The sequence below is a fragment of the Danio aesculapii genome, chromosome 7, assembly GCF_903798145.1.
Source record: "Danio aesculapii chromosome 7, fDanAes4.1, whole genome shotgun sequence".
NCBI classification, from domain to species: domain Eukaryota; kingdom Metazoa; phylum Chordata; class Actinopteri; order Cypriniformes; family Danionidae; genus Danio; species Danio aesculapii.
This window is the reverse complement of record NC_079441.1, coordinates 48264587-48290548: the sequence shown is the minus strand read 5'-3', so window position 1 is coordinate 48290548 and position 25962 is coordinate 48264587. Positions and strand designations below refer to the sequence as shown.

Here is a 25962-nt window from a genome sequence, read left to right as displayed (position 1 = left end):
TGACCTTCACACATTTTTAATGGAAAATTATTTAAAGATTACAACATTCACACAACGATTTATTGCTTTTCCCCTTTTCACAAAAAGTACTTTGCAGAAAAACCTTACGAATATACGTTTCACAATACAATTTTTTTTTTAATACGAAAAAAACCACCCTTAATGTGTTTATGCCTCTATTAAGATTTTCATGGTAATGTTTACTTTCACTGTTTCATTTAGGGAAACTCCTGAGATAAATAAGTTATATCTCTGAACTTTAATAATAAATATATAAAATGCTGCGCTTCCCACCTCCTTTATTCAGCCGTAATAACTTCTGGGACTTCTCGAGCAAGTTTTGTGCTCAAGTCTACATCGGTGCATCCTTGATACCAAAAACACATCCGGGAAGTTTCACGCGTCCTTCGTTCTAGCGTTCTTGAGTTTTGGAACTGAACTTTGGTGGTTGATGATGACGTTACACAAGAACACAAGAAGAACGCATATTGAGAAACAGCCAAAGTTTGCAGTTTTCCAGCTATCTTCAAAATATCTTATTTAATATTTAGCAGAACATAGAAACAATAATGAAAGAATTTTCATTTTTGGGTGAACTAACTCTTTAATATTAATGTATCTGTAGTGCAACTCACGTTACAGGCCACCCTGAATTGAGCCAAGTAACACCTCATTAAAACAGATGCTGGAGGGTCCATGCAGGCATGCTGAGGAGTTGAGGAAGGTCAGCTCACACACAGAGCAGCTGTCACTGAATGCTCCAGGAAGGCACCTTCTCCTCTCCTTATAGAAAGCATTTGTCTACTCTAGGTGCTCAAGGGCCCAAGTGGAACCTCAAGACGATGTTTATAATAGCACTTAAGGACTACATGTGCAAATGAACAGCACAAACTATGGTAATACTTTAATTTAAGTCATTTTAACACATTTGGGTAACAATTTAGTTCAGATCAAAATTCACAGTATTAAGAAACTATTAGCTAATACCACTGGTTTAATAAAGTACTAATTAGCTGCTTATTAATAGTTATTAAGGTAGAAGTTTGGTTAAGGTTTTGAGGAGAAACAGGGATGCAAAATAAGATTATACTTTATAACTATGAATGAACAGTTAATATCTTAATAATAGGTAGGTAATAAGCCAGTAGTTAATAGTAGGGCTAAACAATATATTGTATGAGCATTGACATTGCATTGTGTGCATCTGCAATAGTCACAGGATTAATTATTTATTAAAGATATTATCAAATATTATTATTTATACAATGCTGACCATATTATGTTACATTTGATTGTTCAATTTCTGTCCTTGAACACTGTTAGACTAGCCAGAAAAACATAAAGCACTGTTTATTTTTGCTCTGTCGTATTTATTTATGCTTGTGATTAATTGTAATTTACGCAGATGCACTGAATAACATTTGATCATCCCAGTCGATCTAAATTAAAGAATCTTTTCAATTGGATCCATTCCATTCCAATCATCTGGTGAATTTAAATTTATATCATAACATATATGGCAGCAAAACTAAATATTGCAATGTCAGATTTTTCCAATATCGTGCAGCCCTAGTTAATAAATGAATTGTGACCTAAGCTAAAGTGTTACCCACATTTGTTGGTTAAAAGCTACATTACAACTACAAGACTAATGATTTTCATTAGAGTATTAGACTGCATACGGTTATGGTTAGGCTTAGGCTTAGTAGTAATGTACTCACAAAGTTTCTTTTAACACATTTTCTGTTCACAAGTATGCCCACATGGAATCTGTACGCGCAGAATTCTGCAGATTTTTAGCCCATCACTGATTCTGTTTATTTACTTGTGTAAATGTGTGGAAATTTATGTTTATTCCGTTTTTTTTTATTAATTACAGTAATATCATTGACTAGTATGAAAATATTTATATGATTTATTTACAATACAGTTTGTAGAGTCATATTATCTGTCTTTTAGTAGATATATTGTATGAGAGACTTGCTTTGTTTACTGAATAAAGTGAATCTAATTGAATTTGCATTGTAAACATTAAATAAAAGTTAAGAAGGTGTTACTATTTATTTCATATATTAAAGTTTTAGTTGTGATGCTCCCAAAATCATTCCGCATACATCTGCAGATTTTTAACACAATTCTGCACAGAAAAACCCAAAAATGTCTGCAGATTCCGTCTGGCCCTAGTTATAAGTCACATTTCAACTACAAGACAAATTATTCTCAGAGTATGAGTAGACTGGAAGGATAGAATTAGGGTAAATTGACATGCACAGTACTTGCAAAGTTTCTAGTACTAAATAGTTTATGTCTGCTGGTGGAGCAGTATCAGCAGATATTAATCAGACAGTCCACTAATACTTTAATGAGAACTAGAAACAAAGTTTGTAGACAAACTTAATGGTGGCTTGAGAAAGCCTCATCTGAAAGTTTGAAGTAGTTTTTAAGAAATTTGTAACAGTTATAACTACAGTACATATATGTTAGCATGTTTCTAGTTTGGATTGGCATGTTTTACGCTAGGCAGTTGATAGGGTGTTCTGTGTGGTTGCTAAAACATTGCTAGGCGGTTGCTAAGGTGTTCTGAGTGGTTGCAAGGCAGTTACTAAGGTGTTGCAACGGTTTTGAGTAATTGCTAGGCGGTTGCTAAGGCATTGCTAGGTGTTTGCTAGGGTGTTCTCTGTGATTGTTTAGGCATTGCTAGGCAGTTGCTAAGGTGTTCTAGGTTCATTGCTAAGGCATTGCTAGGCGGTTGCCAAGGTGTTGCTTGGTGCTTGTTAAAGTGTTGGTAGGTGGTTGCTAAGGTGTTCTAGGTCATTGCTAAGGTGTTGCTAGGTGGTTGCTATAAGGTGTTTTGATTGGTTGCTAGATGGTTGCTAAGGCGTTGCAGCGGTTTTGAGTAATTGCTAGGCGGTTGCTATGGCGTTGCAAAGGTTTTATGAGTGGTTGCTAGGCAGTTGCTAAGACATTGCTAAGTGTTTGCTAGGGTGTTCTCTGTGAATGTTAAAGCATTGCTAGGCGGTTGCTAAGGTGTTCTGAATGGTTACTAAGGCGTTGCTAGGTGGTTGCTAAGGTGTTGCTAGTCAGTTGCTAAGGTGTTCTAGGTTCGTTGCTAAGGCGTTGCTAAGGCATTGCTAGGCGGTTGCCAAGGTGTTGCTAGGTGGTTGTTAGGGTGTTCTGAATGGTTGCTAGGCGGTTGCTAAGGTGTTGGTAGGTGGTTGCTAAGGTTTTCTGTGTAGTTGTTAGGCAGATGTTAACAGAAATTAGCATGGTTCTAGTATGAATTAGCATGTTGCTAGTATGTTTCTAGTATAAACTAGCATGTTGTTAGCATGAAATTAGTATGATTTAGTATGTTGCTAGTATGATTATGTTTGTTAGGATGTTTTTAGTATGGATTGGTACGTTGTTAGCATGTTGCTAGTTTGATTAGTATGTTGGTAGTATGTTTCTAGTATTGGTATGTCATTAGCATGAATGGTATGTTGTTAGTATGTCCAATGTAAAGTCAATGGCAGTTTTTTTTATAGTGGAACTCTAAGGGACAGTTGCTAAGGTGCCGTAAGTGGGTGCTAGGGTGTGACTAGTAAGTTGAAAGGTCATCAGTGATTGGCAGATTGGTAGTTTGAGTTAAATAAGCCCAACATTAAGTCCGTATGACAGTCTGGTGCAAAGTTATGAGGTCATAAAATTTGGTCCAATGTTAAGTCAATAGGACTTTTCAGAATTTCGCAGCTCAGCTTTAGGAAAACCATCAGTTGGAAAAGATATAGCAACCTGAGTCAAACCAGTTTGGAGGTTTGCCATTAGTTTGGTGTTTGTAGTATGATTGGTCTAGGAGGAGATGCAAATAGAAATTAGTCTCAGAAGAAGGAGAATATAAAGTTTAACAGTACGCTGGCTTTCTCAAGCCACCATAATTAGTTGGCATGTAGTTGCAATGTAACCTATGGTAATCAAACTGTGCAGAAGAAAACATCAAAATAAAGTGATACCCATATTAGCTTCCCCGCAGCGTGTGAATCTAGCGTAGAAATCTTCTGAAATGTTTACTTCTAAATAAACCCAGAGGACATGTTGGACTTTTGAAGTCTTAGCAAAGCAGAGCGGATAATCTAACTTAAGAAAAAAGTCTCTTAAACACACTGCTGGCTTTAAATGGCCATGGTTGGGAAATGCTCTAATTTCTGCGGTTTGTAGTCGAGCTCAAAGAAACTGGGTTGTGTGGGCGGAAAGTTTTATGAGGATAATTAACCAATGATGATTACAAGGCTCCACACACAGAGCAAAACTCAACACCCCGTTCAGCTGGACTGCTCTCAGACGCTGCAGAGAGGTCAACTGTGTCTCACCTGCATCCCCTCACTGACCAGCTCTTTTATATCCTGCCTGTCATTAAAGACAATGTGGGGAGCTCATTTAAATCAGACTATTTATTCAAGGGCTCTATCGCTTTCCTTTGCTTCAATCACGTTTCCGGTTGACGTCTTGCATAATGGCCATTATTAGCTTGTTATTGTGAAGGCTTGTGTGTGACTTCAACTTCCTCCTCCTAAAATTGCAGTATCAAGTACAATACAAATTGACGAAAGGTAATTTTAGTAAATTAGCTTTAATGCTACAAAAGTTGTTTACGGAAGAAAGCAAGCATAAAGCAAGCTATTTTCTAAATGCATTCACCATTTTCGGGTTATTCATGCAGTATAGGTTCTCTCCTATCTGCTCGAGATGCTTGTTTTTCAAAATCCCCCCCTGCCTGAAACTGGTGGGTTGTGTATATTTTCAGCTGGGATTTTCCCTATGGCCTGCCACAACACTGTTTACATGTCATGAAACCCCCCAAAAAACGTATTGCAACACTGACCTAATAATATATTGTAAAAACAAACAAATTCCATGATAGACATATGGCGATATTCAATATATCATGATAATGAACATGCACAATATTGATATCATGGGCACTTCAAAATACTGTGAATAACTATTTATCATTTAAACTTTTAGAGTGCCTTTTAAGAATAGTCATACTTTTGTATTGCATATTTAACTTAGAAACATTTTAATTAAGCTAACATACAGCCATAATATTGCGTTTTTCCTTTGTAATGTTTTTAATGCATTAACAACCATTACTAATGAGACATCATTGTATTATTTGTAGTTATTGTAGATTTACCTATTGTACTTGATCATCTATTTTGCAATTTAATGTGTTTAAAACATTGCTAACACTTTATTTTGATGGTCCATTTGAGTATCAGTAGACTGTCTGCTTAATATCTGTTGATACTGCTTCTTCAACAGACATTTAACTGAAACTTTGCAAGTACACGTCAACTTACACTAACCCTAACCTAACAGTCTACTTATAATCTAATGAGAATTAGCTGACATGTAGATGCAATGTAACAAATGGAGCATCAAAATAAAGTGTGACCAAAACATTTATTGACACTAAATAAATCGATATACTACATTTTAGAAGCATTTCTGTTAGTATTTATCGGCATACATTTTTCTGTATAATAAAAGTAAGATAGTTTTAGTCTGAAAAAAGTAAGTATTTTAGGCTTTTTTGGGGCTACAATGACAGTATACAATAAAACAATACACAAAGTATGTTTGGGTTAATACATGCTTGTTAAAGTATTGTCTTTTGCAGCTCAAGTCAGTTTTGTGATAATACTGCATATACTGCGATAAAAGCTTCAGCAGTTCATCACAGAATATTTGCAGCAGCCTATTTCAAGAACAGCGGCTTATTATGTATCTTGTATTAATTTAAGGTAATCAACAACATTCACACAACATAATTTACTCTTCTAATTAGGGTTGCATGAAATTAAACAAATGTAACATTGCAATATGTTTTATTTTGCGATATGAAAACAATTTCACCAGATGACTTAATATCTCTATTTGGAAAGAATTTACAATGTTAGATCGATTGCATCTCCAAAAAATCTAAGTACAGTAACTGAATGATAAAATAAAAATAATTCAATAAAATTAATCATACTTAAGGTCAAAAGTGGTACAATTTCTTAAGCCTGAATGCTTTAAAGTCATTATACAATCACGGGCATCAAAAACACATGCAAACGATCAATTATAATACAAACTCGACAGTGCATATATCCTGCGATGTGACTATTGCGAATAATCACGTTGGGATATCCATGCTGAAAGGATATATTGTGCAGTCCTACTTCTAATGCCACCTGCTTAAGGCAGATTGGGTGGACAAATGCATAAACAAGAACAAAACCACAGTAGCTTTCCCAATAGAAAATAGGCCCTTTTCTGTCATTTAAGCTGTGCAGCACTAAACTGTTCCAGATGTGGCTCTGCTCAGCATGAGAGACAAGACATGAAAGCCAGTCTTCAGTGTCCTTTCACTCAAAATGCCTCTACTAAGTAAAAAAAGTGTTCTCAGACATTAGATTGTAAAGCCTAAAATTCAGACACACCAAGATATCTGCAAATATTTATTTTTATGCAACATATGAGTAGCTTATATATATATATATATATATATATATATATATATATATATATATATATATATATATATATATATATATATATATATATATATATATATATATATACACACAATCTATAGTTGAAGTCAGAATTTTTACCCCCCACCCCTTAATTTATTTAGTTTTTTCATTTTTAAATATTTCCAAAATGTTAAACAGAGCTAGGACATTTTCACAGTAAGTCTGATAATATTCTTTCTTCTGGAGAATGTTTTATTTCGGCTAGAATAAAAGCAGTTTTTATTTTTTTAAGGTCAATATTATTAGGCCATTAATCTATATATTTTTTGATAGTCTACAGAACAAACCGTAATTATACAGTAACTTGCCTAATTACCCTATTATGTTTAGAAATCTTCTCTCCATTATGAAAATGGGGAAAAAAATATACGGGAAAAAGTAAACAATAATTCACGGGGGCTAATAATTCTGACTTCAACTGTGTGTGTGTATATATATGTGTATATGTGTATATATATATATATATATATATATATATATATATATATATATATATATATATATATATATATATATATATATATATATATATATATATATATATATATATATATATATACACACACACATACATATATATATATATATACACACATATATATACACACACACACATATATATATATACACACATATATATACACACACACACATATATATATATATATATATATATATATATATATATATATATATATATATATATATATACACACACATATATATATACACACACATATATATATACACACATACATACATACATACATACATACATACATACATATATATATATATATATATATATATATATACACACACACATATACATACACACATACATACATACATACGTACATACATACATATATATATATATATATATATATATATATATATATATATATATATATATATATATATATATACATATATATATATATATATATATATATATATATATATATATATATATATATATATATATAGTTAAAAGTCTGATGTTTGAGAAAATATAAAGGTTCACCAAGTTTATCAGTTCTTTCACAATTTTATTGAATACTTTTTGCTGAATTGTATCGTAACAATGTATTATGGTGTGACAGCAAAAATTAAGAATAGCGATGCTTAATAATATACAAATAGTGTGAATGATTTATCTTCATTGTTGGACACTTATCTTCATATAATGCTATTTATTTTAAATGAAATTAGAAATAATATAATTTTTCTCTGTGACTTGTAACATTTTCCATTAACATTGGTATCATCAATGGACAACAAGACGTAACAATTTTATAGTGGTTCCAAACCAAAGGTAAATTCTGAGACAAAACATTAACAGGTAAAATTAAACCTGAGGTATTTATTAATAATATTATGATTGTCTTTATCATATGTTTGAGTTTTAATTTACTAAACTATGCTTTAGACAGAATTGGCCCAAAATTTAAAACATTATTAATAATAACACAGCAGTTTATTTATTTATTTATTTATTTTTTATTTTTTTTTTATAACAAGAGGTCTATAGAAAACTCTAAGAAATGTTGAACAATTCACCTCATTTTAAAACATAACAATGCCAATTATATTCATTTGATTCCATACTGTTCCTTAGGATGTGCTTCACAGAATGTCACATGACTGCTGAGTTTTTAAAACTCAGTATGACGCAGGTCAGCTTTATGTGAGAGTAAGTGTGCAAAATAACTTTACCAGGCATGGCTGTTTGAGCATGAGATTGAGCACTGTCACATCAGTCACGCCGAGTGTGTACACGGGAATCAGATTAATACATTTCTAACCATATTCTTACAGAGTCAGGGGGGAGTCATAACAACACCTAGGGTGTAAAGTATAAACCACACATGGTGAGATGTTAATAACTTCCACATTCAGGTGTGTAGTGGGTGCTGATATACCTTCCAGTATAGTTCGTGTTCTGCTGTTAGCTTAATGGCAGCTTTATTGTTTCTATTTCATTCCATTGGATATCAATAAACTCTTTTCTCTCTGAAAGGCATAGAAATATCATTCCCTGACATTCTTTCTGCACAGTGGCAAGCTGATTGGCTTTGCACAGGCTGCCCTGTCACAGAAACGATCAGCAGTCTGATTTAAACCAGAGTGTGTGTAAGTGTGTGTGTGTGTGTGTGTGTGCGCGATGGCTTTCCATTCTTCTCACTCTGGCCTCATTTGTTTCTGCTTATTTTCCACAGCCATGCACAGCTTAGAACAGAACAATAGGCTTTTTGTGCCTTGCTAAAACTGTGGATGTACAGCTCAACCCATTTATAATGTGCTACATTTAATCAGCAAGTTCTGATAAAAGAAAACTGTTGAATTAAGGGAGTAAAGTACAGACATGTAGCAAATCTAGGCTGAAACAATGTTCAATGAATTTTTATCGCATATTATTACGCACACTAGCAGGAAATGATGTATTCGCAGGTTTAATGAGTAATCTCATGTGCCAAAAGTTTTGTATTTACACCAAAGACAAAACATCACCAGGCATTGAGTTGCCTTGCATATTATTCAGACTCACAGTGACATGTTTATGGATATGTACATAGATTTGTGGACATCCCTCGATGAGACAAGATAAAAGTGGAAATAATAATTAGCATTTTCATTTAAAACCAGATCAATGTGTCTTTTAAAGACTAAACAAATGCTGCTGTATACAAAATAATGTTCCTGCAGTTTACATTACGCTTGCTATATTACGTAATGTAATTGTTTTGCATGTCCACTTGTAAATTAGTGTCAGATATTGTAAATCACATGTATTTTGTACTGTTAACACCACATTACAGCTCATTAGAGCATTAGTAGAGACTGCTGGGTTAGTATTAGAATGAATAGGCATACATGTGGTTGTAAAGTTGCTTAGTTAAAGAATGTCTGTTTGAGGACCATCAACATAAAAGCAAAGCAGACAGTTTACTGATCCTCTAATCAAATGACTGGGAGTTGACATGGTTGCAAAGTTATTTTTAGTCAACAGAATGTCAGAACAAGCCTTATGTATTTACTCATAATATCAAAATATACAGTAATTTAAATTAAAAATACATCTAACATGTGTAAACACAAATTATGCTAAGTATTTGTTGTTGTTTTTGTTGTTGTTGTAGAATAAATAGTGAAAGTCAGGCACTAAATCCTAAAATCCATAACCACTAAAGGAAAATCTCTTTTCTTCCTGGTTTTAGGATTACAAAATAGATATCATTATAGACATTGCTGTTAACTTTTTTTTCTCAAATGAATAAGCTTGTTTCTTACCATTGGCGTTCTTCCCGCAGATGAGATGCTCGTAGTTTTGCACCAGACCAAATATCTCCGCGTCGTTGCAGACCACAGTCTCGAGCGCTTCAGCCGTCACTGGAGAGCTGTTGGTCCCACTTTGCGCTGCCAGCAGCACACGGAGCCCAATTTCCTCCACCAGATTTTCAATGCAAGCGGTCAAACAGATGGCTGCATACTCGTGAATGCGCACTGAGATGCGAGTGTCCACCATCCAGCGGAAAAAGCGTCCGACAGACAAACTCAGCGCGCAGCAGGGAAGACTTGCTCTTGCGTAGAACCTCTCCAGCACTCATACTGTAAAGTGAGATGGCCCTGACCGCGGCCGAGACGCAGCTTTCCGCCAAAGCCCAACTCATGACCAGCCTCATCGCGCTCTGCACCTCGAACCGCGTGCACCTGCAATGCACCACACTCAACCGCTGCGCCTCTCTGGAGATCCGCAGTAAAGCTCTGCGCATTAGCAGCGACACACTCCTGACGCTCTCCGGAGCGAAACACAGACCCTCTCCAGCAACTTTACGCAGGACCACATCGATCTCCTCGTCTGTCCAGGGGAACTCCTCTAATTCTGGTAGTCTCGGGCATTTGGAGATGATGTCCTCTGGGTCTTCTGGGAGGACCGTGTTGACCGTATCCCAGCTGTTGTTTCTGCTGTTCATGGAGCCCGTGTAGCTCCACCAGTTTCCCCGCTGTGGAGAGCTGACGAGCGCCTGAGAGTTGGATTTGGAGGAGGACAGGCTGAGAGACCTGTAAGAGTCGCCGGCTCCATATCCAGAGTCTAGAGTCAAATCCTCCAAAGTCTTCATAGTAGAATTGCTCACAGCGGCCATGTCTGTTAGTAGAATCAGGGTGACTTATTTCACGTTTTCCAAATTCTTATTATTTTAGTAAACATGGAGCGAAAAAACAAAAGTCTTGTTTTAATTTAACGCACGTCCATCGCTAAGAACAAGTTTCGGAATATGGCCCGTTCGCAAAGGCAACCCAGCGCCGTATGAAGCCCAGCTGGTCAGTGAAACTTTTAACAGCAAAAACTTTGGACCAATCAGCGAGCAGTGTTCTATCAGCCAATCAGACACACGCAACGCTCGCGCAGTGCAAGAGCGCACGAAAGTGTGATGACAGCTCTAGAGAGATTTATCTCTGAGGGGTAGAAGTCTTCTTACTAAAGGTGAAGGTATCTCCAGACTTTTATGTGCTGCTCAGTCTCTCCATGTTGACAAAACCATTTGAAATCAAACTGATCAAATATTATTTAATTCTATTTGGAAAAAATGTATTCATTATATTAAAAAATCAGTAGTTATGAATATCTTTGAGAATGGTGGTCTTAATATGCTGGATTTTTGTACATTTAATAATACTGTCAAAATGAAATGGGGCAAACATTTTCTCAAAAATCCAACTTCAATCTGAAGCTTTATTCCAAATTACATATTTTCTAAATTTAGGGGTAGGGGTATGGGGAGGTTTATTACTTATTATATCTTATTACTTTGTAATTTTAATATTGAGAAAATACCAGTTAAATTATCTCAATTTCATAAGCAATTTCTTCTTGCCTGGTCACTATTATGTAAGCACAACTTCTCTCCTCAAAAATATTTTATTTTGAATAAACAAAAACAAATCTCTTTCCTTTCAACGCTGGTTTGAAGCAAATATTCAGCTTGTTAGTCAAATATTTAATTATAATGGCAATTTATTAAATTATAAAGAACTTCTTAATCGATTCAATATTCCATCCCCCTAAAGAATTTGCTGTTGTATTTGATGCTACCATCTAGAGTTATTAGATTTCCATCCTTCAACCACCCCCTCAAGACCCTTCTACTACAATGATAGGAAGATGTTGTTTCTCTGCAACGTCTTCAAACATATTATTATTATTTATTAATGAAAATGTATCAGTTCCAAATGTTACTTTTTATTGGAATTCTTTTGTTTCTGATATTGATTGGAGAAAAATATGGCTCATGCTAAATAGCTACTTAATTACAAATAAGATAAAAGAAATTTCATTTAGAATTATTCATCGTACATACCCAGTGAATACTCTCTTAGTAAGATATAAAAGAGATATCGATACTAATTGTTCATTTTGTAAGCCACACCCAGAGTACTCAGTTCACTTATTTTGGCAATGCAGTTACTCTAATTTGCTTTGGAAAGATTTTTCTCTTTTTGTAATTGAGAATGTTGATAAAGACTTTTCTTTACTATGGGAAAATGTTTTGTTTAGTTTTGTTAATTATAAAACAGAATCTTTATAAAAGAAGCTTTATTTTCTTTACATAAAAAGAACATATATTTGCTAAATCTTATCTTATTAACAACTTTATATACATCAAGGTAAATTTTCAAAACAAAAACCTTTTTTTATATTTTGCTTACTGAAATGCAGTATTACTTTGAAACTATTTCTTTTACAAAAAGGCTTCAAAAACAACTGAAATTTGTAAATCATATAATCTTTTTTCTTTAATGTGTGATGTATACCCCTTCTGTTTGTTTTTCTTTCTTGGTTGTTGTAGTTGTTTTCTTTTTTCAAAATGTTTTTTCTTCTTCATTTTCTTTATAATGTACTGTGATTGTATATTCTCACTTTTCGCATAATCAAAAAAAAAAAAGTATGAGAACAGATAAAGATTTGAGGCTTTAAATTAATAATAAATAATTAATAAATTAGGCCTTAAAATTTAAACACAATACAGCACTAATGTACACATTAAATGTATGATTTGATTTTTAATTATGTGTTTGTGAAAAGAAATGTACTTCACTTTACGTGTTTGTAATAAAAATTAGTCTAAACATCTGAAGTTGTAGTATATCAGTTTTTAAATATCACAATTCTGCAGGAATAAAAAGGAAACGAAGATCTAGTCTGTCTGTTGTATGTAATTATGTATACTTTAAAGTTTATCTTAAACTTAAAATGTAACCTAATTATAATCTAATTTGTTAATATTGCTTCTAAAATGTTATTATTTGTTAAATTGAATAATTTAATAACTTCATTATAAACAAACTATAATAAAGCTATAAATTACCGAATATGTATTGTCACTCAAATTGTCTATGACATCATTATTAACGATTCCAACTGGTATTGGATGATCTGACAAGTAAAAGTGGTCAATTCTAATTAGTATACTGACACCAATAACAGTATAGAGATCAAATAAAATATTCATATCTGTTAGATGCACTTGCATGCCCTCCTGTGGTGGTTTTAAATTATATAAAGCCTTTGCTGAGCCAAGAGACTGGTTTAATGAACATTTTTAATTTATTCTTTAAAATAAGAAATTTGAACAGCGGAAAAAGTACACACCTAACTCCTCTACAAACAATTTCACAGAAATTATCCCTTCATCAAAACTTGTCTGGATTACTGTATGATGTCTAGCACCCTTTATTATGAGTTAATTAAATATCCTCCACTATTTCAACTACTCAGTAAGTTTGAAATAAAGAGACAAACTGCAGAATATTGGACATCTCTCTCTCACTCTTTCTCCACATATTAAACATTGGGAAAGCAGCATTCAGAAATGTCTTTTGTGTCAGTTGTCCACTATTAGCTCCTGATGTCCATATGTTACCCATCAAGTAAATGGTGAATGGAATTTTGGTAAATTCAGTCCATCTAACTCCAAAGCTCATGTCAAACACAGTGTGGCAGGTCTATGTTCCTCTGTAAAGAGTGTGTCACCTGGGGCACAAATGACCAACACACACACACACACACACAAAGTAGGCCAGAAACAGCAGCAGGCTCCTCTGTGCTATTCTTTTATCCTTGAGATGCTCTTTTCACAGGAACGTTCCACATGCCCCGCTTGGAGTGGAAATAGTGGTAAAAGTTCCTCAGTCGCAGTCTTTCTACTTCTAGGCCGTTCTGCAAAACCCTGAAAGAGAGGAGAGAGAGAGGACGAGAGAGGAGAGGATAAGAGAGCTATCTATCTATCTATCTAATCTATCTATCTATCTATCTATCTATCTATCTATCTATCATCTATCTATCTATCTATCTATCTATCATCTACTATCTATCTATCTATCTATCTATCTATCTATCTATCTATTATCTATCTTTTAAACTGTTTTAATACTATCTATCTATCTATCTATCTATCTATCATCTATTATTCTGTCTGTCTGTCTGTCTGTCTGTCTGTCTGTCTGTCTGTCTATCTATCTATCTATCTATCTTTAAACTGTTTTAATCTATCTATCTATCTATCTATCTATCTATCTATCTATCTATCTATCTATCTATCTATCTATCTATCTATCTAAATCTATCGATCTATCTATCTATCTATCTATCTATCTATCTATCTATCTATCTATCTTTACACTGTTTATCTATCTATCTATCTACTATCTTCTATCTATCTATCTATCTATCTATCTATCTATCTATCTATCTATCTATCTATCTTCTATCTATCTATCTATCTATCTATCTATCTATCTATCTTATCTTTCATTTTGTTGTTCTATCTTCTATCCTATCTATCTATCTATCTATATCTACTATCTATCTATCTATCTCATCTATCTATCATCTATCTATCTATCTATCTGATCTGTCTGTCTGTCTGTCTGTCTGTCCTGTCTGTCTGTTCTGTCTGTCTGTCTTGTCCTGTCTGTCTGTCTGTCTGTCTGTCTGTCTATCTATCTATCTATCTATCTATCTATCTATCTATCTATCTATCTATCTATCTATTTATCTATCTATCTCTACCAGGGTACATTAAGTATACATTACATTAAGTGTAAGCAAACACATAAATAAAATGATATTAAAATAATGTAATAACATGTTATCACAATGATAATACAGATAAAACCCTTAACAGAAAAATATGAAATATGAAAATAAATGATAAATTATTAAAACGAATACATAAAAAATTATTAATATAAACAAATTAACAACAACAACAACAAACAAAAGATAAGTAGAAATTACAAAATGTAACTGAAACTAAATATTTCCCAAACAATATTTTAGATCAATATAATAATATACATTTAACAATATTTAAAATAGGAATTCAGGCAAGAAACTATAGATGCTCTTTACATTTTAGGGGCATACAAGAACATAATATTTCAGCATCCATAGAAAAACCACATCATTTATTAATCTTAGTTAATGATGTTTTAAACATTTAGTAATAACACAATAATAAACTACACAGTTGTCTCAGTTAATATAATTTAAAGGACCTGTCATAACCTAAACTAACAGAGTGAAACTATTGAACACGGTTACCTGTCCAGAAGCTCCCAGTCTTCACCTCCCCAGCGGTCTTTAAACTCCTCTGTGTTCATACCACCAATTTTATCAAAATCAGATTTATAAATTCCGAACAAGCCGAAGCCATTCACTTCCCAAAAGCCTGTGAGTAAAGTCGAAGATATCAGGTAAATGTATGCTGATAGTGGCCGTCACTCAGTCTAGGAAAGAAACATTCTAAACACATTTATATATATATATATATATATATATATATATATATATATATATATATATATATATATAATATATATATATATATATATATATATATATATATACAGTATATTTTATATAAAATGTGTTTAAAACTAAAAGAAGAGCAATATGATTATGATTTTGAGCAATAGAATCAGACATACCATGCACAGCTGTTGTTAAAACAAATGTGTTTAGTACTGTACAGTGCTCAGCATAAATGAGTTCACCTCTCACAGATCTCTAAATGCACCCAAAAATTATTGTCTATATTCACCAAGAAATTGATAAAAATATTCATTTTCAAATGGGGGTGTATTCATTTATGCTGTATGTGTTTATTGTTTATGGCAGCACGGCAGTAGGTAGCGCTGTTGTCTCCCAGTAAAAAAAAAAAGGAGATGTTATGATGTGGCTAAACATTAACTTTCATCTAAATGGCCCTGTGAGTAAGTTAGTAAGTGTTTATTGTTTATCATCAATACATAAAGTATGTTTTACCATCAGGCTCCAGAGGCGAGCTCCCACAGTCCAGTCTCATGACGATGGGTGCGAAGGCCAGTCTGCCCTCAACACAGTGCTTCCTGATGCTCTCTAGGATGTTGTGAGGGAAGTGGATGTGCAGGTCACACAGAAACACTATACTGTGAATGTCCTGAAATCACATGGTAGATGTTATATACTAGTATTTTAGTACTGAACAAAGTAATGCATATTTTAGACCACAAATCACTTCACATTTACTGAACAAATAAGATATAAAGAAGAAAAAAAAGAAAAAAGTACGTCCTGGCAAAAACTGTTTTATAACATAGCAGACCTAATTTTAAGTTAGCTTGATTATGTAAGTAGAGAAGGGGTAAAATTAAATAAACTTCTGTTCCTACTTATTTTCAGAAATGTATAAGTGAATACATTTTATATATAAAATAATTCAATAAAAATAAATATAATAAATATTTTAAAAAATATGAGTTTATTTTAGTTAACGCTAGTTCATTTTTCTGTTGTTCTCTGACCTCTATGGTGTCCACACCCATTTGTAGACCAGAAGATCTCTCAAAGTTCCCTTCACGTTTCAGATACTCATACCTACCACACAGATTTAACAGAAAAACAGAAAAAATATATCTCTTTCTCAGACTGCGAGCCCAACAGCAGGACTCATGAATTCAGAGCTCCTAAAGCAAATATTTTCTGTAAAGTTGTGAAAGCAGGTGCTTAGTTGAAAGCTCATAACTGACCTAGGCACAGTGCTGTCCTTCAGTGCCTGCTCTACATCCATGTCATCGCTCTGGAAATCCACAATGATCACACTGAAATGATCATCCTTCGTCTCACGGTGCAGGAGCTCCATGTCTGAGATGAACTGCTGTACCCAGCGAGCCTGATTCTTTACTGCCAAACAACACAAAACAATCAGAATGTGTCTACAGGATTTCAAAAGGGCACAATTTTATAAAAACATCCAAACATCTAACTTTTCAGTGGACATTATTCCAGTCTTCAGTGTCAAAGAAATCAGAAATCAGTCTTATGATTCGGTTTTCAACAAACATTTCTTAATATTATAAATTTCAAAAACACTTCATTAAAAAGCTGCATAATATTTTTGTAAAAACACTTATGTTTAGAAATATTAAATGAAAAGGCAGTCACTATTTATGCTTTACACTTAATCTCTTTTGATTAATGTGTCCTTGCTATATAATAACATATGTTTTGTTACAATTCAATAAATAAATAAATAAATAAATAAATAAATAAATAAATAAATAAATAAATAAATAAATAAATAGTTAATTACTGGCTCCACAAATGGACTACTATTCAGATACTATATAGATTTGTATACTATGGTCCTAAGTATTCAGACCCTTTGCTGTGACACTCATATATTTAACTCAGGTGCTGTCCATTTTTATCCTGATCATCCTTGAGATGGATCTACACCTTCATTTGAGTCCTACTGTTTTTGATTATACTGACTAGACTTGATTAGAAAAGCCACACACCAGTGGTGTAGTCCTAAAAAAAAAGGTGGTGCACTATTACCCACCCAACCCGCCCATGCTGTTTTATCATTTTACCTGAATGTTTCAGCGAGACATCATTCAGTTGACTTCGAAAACTACACGCAGATTAGGGAAGTCTAATCAGCAAAACAAGTGAGTCTACCGAGGGTATGTGCGAGTATTGATCCTCAGAAGTCGTAATACCCAAACAGCTAGTGGAAAAAAGTAGGCATACTGAGTATACCTGCGTATAGCCCCGACTACACCACTGCCACACACCTGTCTATATAAGACCTTACAGCTCACAATGCATGTCAGAGCAAATGAGAATCGTGAGGTCAAAGGAACTGCCTGAAGAGCTCAGAGACAGATTTATGGCAGAGCACATATTTGGGACAGCAAGAACCCTTCCTAGAGCTGGTCATCCAGCCAAACTGATCTAGCAGGGGAGACATGCCTTGGTGAGAGAGGTAAAGAAGAACTCAAAGATCCCTGTAGTTGAGCTCCAGAGATGCAGTCAGATGGGAGAAAGTTGTAGAAAGTCAAACTACACTGCAGCATTTACCACTCGGGGCTTTATGGCAGAGTGGCCCAATAGTAGCCTTTTCTCTGAACAAGACACATGAAAGCCCACCTGAAATCTTCCAACAAGACAATGACCCTAAGCACACAGCTAAAGTAACGGAGGAATAGCTTCACAACAACTCCTTGACTGTTCTTGAATGGCCCAGCCAGAGCCCTGACTTAAACCCAATTGAGCATCTCTGGAGACACCTAAAATGGCCGCACAACAATATTTACCATACAATCTGACAGAACTGGAGAGGATCTGAAGGAGGAATGGCAGAGGATCCCCAAATTCAGGTGTGGGAAAACTTGTTGCATCTTTTTCAAAAAGACTCGTGGCTGTATTAAGCCCTGTTTACACTAATACTTTTTACTTTTAAAATGGCGTTTTAGAATTAAAACGATCCGCGTCCATACTAACGTTTCACTCACCATTGAAAATGCACATCACCTGACCACACACACACACTCTGGCATGCACTCCAGCATGCTTTGATCACATCTCCCCATATAAGAGCTGTGCACGTCAGACTGTTCATCATGGATCTACCGCTGTTTGTTGAACGTGATATTTAACTCATCTTGTTGTCTATATCGAACAACATATTCCCCGACCTTGTTCTCAGGTAACACATTTTGGCTGAGCGCAAAGTTAATATAATAATTTATGTAACCGCATACACTGATTCTGCACTATTAATCATTAAAACTGATATTCAAGAAAAGAGAGGTGTGTTTCGTATTTTTAACGAAAATGAAAGGAGGCAGTTATGCTCCGCGTTGTTACTGTATAAATATGCAAACAGTGAAAATGACACTCATATAAATATGCAGTTACATGACACTTCAACATTTTGGAGTCTGTTAAGTTCAAAATGTAAATAGGCAGTTCTTTATATCATGTTTTCATTTTATTGTTAAGATAGTGAAACAACGTAGCCAGGGTGATGTAAATGAGATTATACAGTACACTGTTCCCTTTGAAAATTTACCTGATGTGTACCTGACTTGCAAAGTCTGAATATACAAAGAGAGGATGCAAAACTGAACTGTGAGTAGGCTACTTAATATTGAGGAAAAAGCCCCAATCAGAGAGGCGAATGTCTGCAGCCCCACCTCTAATTTCAGATGTCTCCATTTTCCCACATCCACAATAGCTATGTTTCCATCCATTTATTTTTATGCGCATTTAGGATTTGTGCATAAAAAGGTTGATGGAAATGCCATGATGCGCATAACTGAGTAGTATAAACTTATTATTCGATAAGAAAAGATGTGCATAAACTATGATGGAAACACTTTTACTGCACAAATTTCAGTATGCGCATTAAAAAAGGTCATGTGATTTTGTTATAGGAGATCATGTGATGATGAAAATGTGTGTGAATGGACAAACCAGCAGGCTGAGCACACTGTAAACCATCTGAACTGTTGTTTTGGTCATTCTAAAACGCCTTGCCGTTTAAGTATTAGTGTTATTATATTATTATTGACCTCCAGAATCAAGAGCGTCTGTGCTCCACGTCTGACAGCTTCAAACGCCACCGGGCGTTCACTGTGTGTCAGGATTGCCTTGCGAGGCGCAAGTCATTTAATAGATGAAGAAAAGATTGACGCAGCTTCTCCTACCACAGTAAATTCAGTTTTTACTGTTGATATTTGGTGCCAGTTAATCAGGAAGTGACGATTTTGTTTGCTTTGACTCGTTGGATGAAAAACGCTGCTTTATTTGCTTGTCTTTAATGAGATAATCCAGTTTTGCGCATAAAGTTCAGTCACATTTTGGGATGGAAACATAGCTACTGACACGAAGCAGGAGCATTTTCAAATGAAAACGGCCTTTTCAGCGTTTCCAAAAAGCTCCGATTTCTGTGCTTGAAAACTCCGGGGTAGTGTAAATGGGTGGCGTAACCGTAGTGTTTTAAAACGAAAATGTATTAGTGTAAACGGGACCTTAGGTTAAAAGGGTGCTTCTGCTAAATACTGAGCAAAAGATCTGAATACTTAGAACCATGAGATATTTCATCTCTTCCTCTTAATAAAGCTGCAAAAATGTCAGCAATTCTGTGTTTTTCTGGTGTGCTGTGTGTACAATAATGAGGAAAAAACTAACTTAAATGATACATTCATGGGAAAGTTAAGACACTATAAAGTTTCAGGGTTTCTGATAAAGCCTATATATTTTATATGATATATATATGATATATATATCCACATTATTTCCTAAAATATTTTTTTCTTTTGAAGAAAGTCTTATTTGTTTTATTTTAGCTAGAATAAAAGCAGTTCACCTATAGCGCATGTCTTTGGACTGTGGGGGAAACCATAGCACCCAGAGCAAACTCACATGAACAAGGGAAGAACATGCAAACTCCACACAGAAATGCCAACTGACCCACCCTGAACTCGAACCAGCTACCTTATTGCTGAGAGGGCACAGTGCTAACCACTGAGCAACCATGCTGCATAAGCTGAATACTAGTATCTTGAAAAATATCTAGTAAAATAATTTTTACTGTAATCATGGCAAAGATAAAATAAACCAGTTATTAAAACCTATATTTTTAGAAATGTGCTGAAAAAATTTGTCTTTCTGTTAAACAGAAATTGAAAAAAATATAAATAGGGGGGCTACTAATTCAAGGGGGCTAATAATTCTGACTTCAACTATATAAAGTGTACATAATAAATATATTCAGTTGACATACTGTACCTGGTACTACAAAGTGTACCATCACATCATGTCTCCATTGTAACATATTAGGCTGGCAGAGCAGGGGTTTGGCCCAGCTAGTACTCCAGGGTGTGGTGGTGTGTGTTTGGGCGCTGGAGCCACTGGGCAGTGGGATTTTGGTGGGTGTACGATGGGACGAGGGCACAGTTCCCTCTCTGCTCTCAATGCCCTCTTCAAATCGACTGCGGTGCAACAGAAGATAGATGTATTCAGACAGACGCACCAGTCTTTTCCCTCCCTCCATTAACAACAGCTCCACCAAATAACGGTTGCCCCTGGCCGAATCTCTCCGCTTCTCTACATTCACAATCCGAGCCAGAGTGTAGATCCTAACAGAGAGGCAAAAAGAGGAAACTGTGAGAAATAGAGAGTAAGAGAGGTACTGTAGATAGTGTGAATTTAAATAAGACAATGAGGAATATGTTCATGTGAAATATATTCATATTCCATAACACCACACACTGTTTAATCTTGTTGTGTCAGAAATAATAAAGCATTTCCATTTGTTATGATAAAGGAGCATAAAACAACCCACTGAGAGAGTGCTTAACAGCAAGAGAGTTCAGACTGTTTCAGCGCAAGGTTAGAATTAAAAGATAGTGTTTAACTTGAGCTCCAGGCTCAGTAGGAAACAACAAGTACAGTATAAAAAAGCCATTTTTTTATTACTTAACTTCCTTCACTAAGCTCTGTATTATTAGTAAAGCTGTGTGCAACTAAAATAGTCATCCGTTATTTTAAATAGCCTTTTCCATTCTCTCTATAATTATGCATACCATAAAATGAATGCTCCTTCCTGTTGTGCTGCTAAGCCTTTAAAGGGGTGGTCCAATATGATATCGTATTTTAAACTTTAGTTAATGTGTAATGTAGCTGTGTGAGCATAAACAACATCTCTGAATGTAAAACGCTCAAAGTTCAAATCAAAGGGAACTACAAAAAATTCCATACGAGTTAGTGAGATCACAAACGCTTCAGGTTACGTGAATTCACCATACGCATTCACCCCGCACAGCGAAGGGGCATGGCCAAAGGTGCTGTAATGCAGTAATGTAGCAGAGTAAGCCAAAACAGCATCCAAACGCTGCAATTTCCACAGAGATCATTCTGTTTCAGTATTTGGGTTTCCAAAGGACACGACACAAAGAGAGAAGTGCTCACAATTTAATTTTAATTATGCTCCAGAGAATTATAAAAAAATATGTATAGCTAGCATTTGACAAAGGATAGCTTCCCGAATCTCTCTCAGTTTAGTGCTGGATTCGGCTAAAAACTCCTCAAAGGAGCAGCTCCAAACATAATAGACGAAGCTGTGGATTGTGAGCCACAACCTGTAAGTATTTTTATTTGTTAAAATTTATCTATTACATGCATTTGAGGGTAATGGTATGTTGTAGCAAGGATGTAAACAAGGATGTAAATAACAGGAAATGCTGTTTTGCCCCACTAACAATTTAGCTAAAAATTCATATTTATCAGTCAAACTGCTGTAAACACCCACAGTTATCACCAGCGCTGCAGTGTCTCTGTATGCGGCGCTTTTCTTGGTGACATGGAGTCGATCCGCGAATCACAGCACATTATGTTAGCTGACCAATCAGAGCCTCTTGTAGGCAAGGTTTACAGAGGAGCTATGATATATGACAGTCGTTCTCATGTTAGCTGAGTAGCTGTATATAATAAAAGTAAGATATATTAAAAAAATAACGTGATTTTCTACAAATGAAGCATGAGCACACATTGCTTTGCATCTTACAAACACAACTAAGCCTTAAAAGTACACTCTGGACCACCCGTTTAAAATGCTCACTTTGCAAGTGAGATACAGTTTTTGAATTGTGAACAACTTGTTCTTTTTTTAATTCTTGATTGCAATTATTTGTTCCAGTCATAATAGTTAGTAGCTTGCTGATAGTAAAGTAATCAAACAGATAATTAGCAAAATACATTTTTTTCATACAAATTGATGTACGATTTAAACAAAGAAGTCTATATTAAAAGTCTTATTTAAACTGGAAAATAAATATGTTCAAAATAAATATGGCTCAAGTATATTATTTTGTAATTGCACAACAATTATACTAATCAAAAAAGTAATAATAAGTGTACTGTTTATGGCTGATAAGACTTGACCTTTTAAAGCCAAGCATAAGACCCACTTGTACAAATTGGCTTTTAATGCATAGCACTAACTCTTCTCTATGTTTTAATGTTTGTTGTATTTTATTGATACTTCTTGTATTGTTTTGCATTGTCTGCTTTTTAGTTGTGTTGTATAATTCGTTTTTACTGGTGTAAAGTACTTTGGTCAACCTTAGTTGTAGCAAGGTGCTATATAAATAAAGGTTGATAGACTGATTGTGCTTAAATGGCACTTTTATTTTGAAAGGTACATATTTTAAAGGCAATATATATATATATATATATATATTGAAAAGTCAGTAAAAAAAAGAACTGAAATATTTGGGTGAACTGCTCTGTAGGCAATGAAGACATGTTGAGATGTAACAGAGTAGGCTGAGTGAAAGTATTATGGCACAATTACATTGAAAGCTCTATTGGAAAGTGCCAGATTTTCAGTAAACTAAGAATTATTTTTGGCTGAACAGATATGCAGACAAGAATGATTTATAACAGAGCACATTGGGTAGAAGAAGCATGACACTTTTTCAGGGTTGGGGATCTGGCAGGGGCCATTTACTGTGTGCTTTTAGGGGCCCCACTTTAACATTTAATACTCCAGTTCCCAATGTCAGTCCTGGGGACCCCCTGCCCAGCATATTTTGTATGTATTCATTATTTAACACGTCTGATTCAGATCATCAACTTGTTAACAGAGAGATCCATGAACTGAGCCTCTGTGTCAAATAAAAAACATATACAAAATGTGCACGGCAGGGGGTCAAGAGGACTAGACTTTCTGATCTAATATACATTCAAGATTACTTCATTTCAGGTCCTATTGTCATTGGTAATACTGTATGTTAAATATTTTCTAATTTATATATTTTTGAAGCCATTACTTTTATTAATAAAATATAAATAATCAAGTACGATTATGACAGACATACATTTTTAAACAGCTGCTGACTGTTTGCAAAGTGCATTGTCATGACTGCTTCATATGTAAACATCTATCAAAAAATCACTATAAATGCACAAACAAGTAATATAAGCTGAAAACTGGATAGTTTATGACATACACAGGATGTTAAACTCACTTAAACAAGTGCATAAATTTCCTCAAATATTTATGCAGTGTTGCCTTTGGGCTTGTGTACCCCTAAATCCATTTGCATTTATTTAGCTTTGCTGTCTTTTCCACCTAGGATATGGCAACCCAAATGGCTCAAAGTTGATTAGTCAGTAACTTTCCCAGTGATTTGTTGCTTCTTGCAGTTGATTAGTGCACACATGCTGAAGACAGACACAACCCCTTGCAGTTTTTAAAATGCAATTTTCATTATTATTATTATTATTACATACAGTAGGGATGTCCAGATCCGATCACGTGATTATCGGGCCGATCATGCAGTTTCACACTTGATTGGAATCGGATGTTCCCTCCTGATCAGGACTCGCATATATATGTAGAGTTGAGTCATATATAGAACCTTGATTTGATTTTTTATTATAAAATTATTATATTATATTATATTATAAAATTATTGGATCGGGTTTCGGTATCGGTGGATACTCAAAATCAAATGACTCGGACTCGAGTGCATACAAACCTGATCGGGACATCCCTAACGTACACTATTTAGGAGGACATAGAGAAGGCCTTGACCAACACAGGCTTACCCTCCATTCCTCTCATTCAGCCTCTCCATGAACTGCGAGATCACGTCAATGACCTCGTTCTCTGCGAGCTGCAAATTCCCGGAGACGTTACACCTCAGGTCATTCCAGTCGGACCGCAGCAGCTCAAAGTCCACTGGGTTCACACTGAAGGTGCGCTGCCAGTTGATGGCCTCCTCTGCCAATCGTGGCCTGACCTCAGCCTCCTCATAACTGTACTCGGACATCTCTCCTTCTTCAAGACCCCTACTCTGAGGAGCCGCGTCCAATCCCTCTGCCATCTCCGAGATCTTTGTTGGCTCTTCCTCCGGAGGCTGGCTGCTGGAGTTTAGCCCAGGGTGGTCTCTCCTTTCTGAGCTTGATGGGGGCACGCTGTCTGGATCTGATATGGAGGCTGTAGGGTCACCCTTATTATGAGGCCCAGCCTCTGTGGGCGAGGAAAGATGGCTTTGCTTTAACAGGGCAGATTGGGTGGAAGTCTTGTGGTCCATTAAGGGGAAGATTGCCCAGGGGGCAGAAGCAGCAGCTTGTGTTTTTAAGGACCTCCATTTTGAACTCAAATCCACAAGCCTCTTGGACTTTCTAGATTGGTAAAGAAAGACCCCAGGAAACACTTCCACGGGTGGTTTGGGTCTGCTTACTGGCGGACGAGGTCTTGTAATGTAGATTTTATTGCTATTAGCTTTCTCCACAACAGGCTTACCTGCGTTACCTAAAATCCTATTAGCCAAGACATAGAGATGAGGAAGCTTAAAGGGAGATCTTCCTTTCACAGTTGGGCTGGCAGTTTCTGTCAGTTTACTTTTGCTTGGCAATGCAGGGTCAGGCAGCATCCATGCTAAAGAACGCCCTCTCTGAACCACAGAAAGCGTTTGGGAGTCCCCATTTTCCTCGCTCGCTCCTGTCTGTTCATTCAGAGAGCCGCTTTGAGACTCTAGCGCACCTGTACTCCCCTTCACCTGTCTTATTTCTGTCATTTCATCATCCACCACCTGAGAGTGTCTATAAAACCTTCCCCCTTTCGTTCTTTTACTCCTCTCTTGCTCTTTAAACTGAACATACTGCTTCTCTTGCTGAAAGACAGAGCTCTTTGAACCCCTGTCTAATCTATCAGGCTTTGAGGAGGCGGTGGTTGCTGTAATCCTTGATGTCTGATAGGACGGACCGCTTCTCTTGACTGGCCGGTTGCTGGAATTGATTGCCTCCTCTGGGTCGACACCCTCTTCCTCCTCCAGGAAATCTGTCAGAAGAGACAAGCCTCATCAAATCAAAGCCTTTTAAATAATTCATGCAATCTGAAATGAGAATTGCTTAATGACATGATTAAAGAGTCGGTGATGCTGGTGCAGTGTTGATAGAAATCTACAGCTTATCATTATCATCTTTAGGGCTTTCAGCTGCGCAGTTTGCATTCAACATGTTGCAGCTGTCCAAAGGCAAACACAGCAA

At 35.4% G+C, this 25962-nt stretch overlaps 2 protein-coding genes across 2 annotated transcripts in view; both read right to left on the bottom strand.

Moving 5' to 3' along the window:
- abtb2a (ankyrin repeat and BTB (POZ) domain containing 2a) overlaps positions 1–10851 on the bottom strand; it is a 56529-nt gene extending 45678 nt beyond the window's left edge. The window contains 2 exon segments of the mRNA XM_056462038.1: positions 9861–10134; positions 10136–10851. Of these exon segments, the coding sequence (XP_056318013.1) occupies positions 9861–10134; positions 10136–10714 (853 nt within the window). The 5' untranslated portion in view covers positions 10715–10851.
- A 2357-nt stretch (positions 10852–13208) lies between these two features.
- b4galnt4b (beta-1,4-N-acetyl-galactosaminyl transferase 4b) overlaps positions 13209–25962 on the bottom strand; it is a 154520-nt gene continuing 141766 nt past the window's right edge. The window contains exons 15-21 of the mRNA XM_056462036.1: positions 24517–25753; positions 20692–21041; positions 16641–16794; positions 16416–16488; positions 15898–16051; positions 15175–15301; positions 13209–13798 (exon numbers count right to left, since the gene is read on the bottom strand). Of these exons, the coding sequence (XP_056318011.1) occupies positions 13684–13798; positions 15175–15301; positions 15898–16051; positions 16416–16488; positions 16641–16794; positions 20692–21041; positions 24517–25753 (2210 nt within the window). The 3' untranslated portion in view covers positions 13209–13683. The remainder of the gene's footprint in view (positions 13799–15174; positions 15302–15897; positions 16052–16415; positions 16489–16640; positions 16795–20691; positions 21042–24516; positions 25754–25962) is intronic.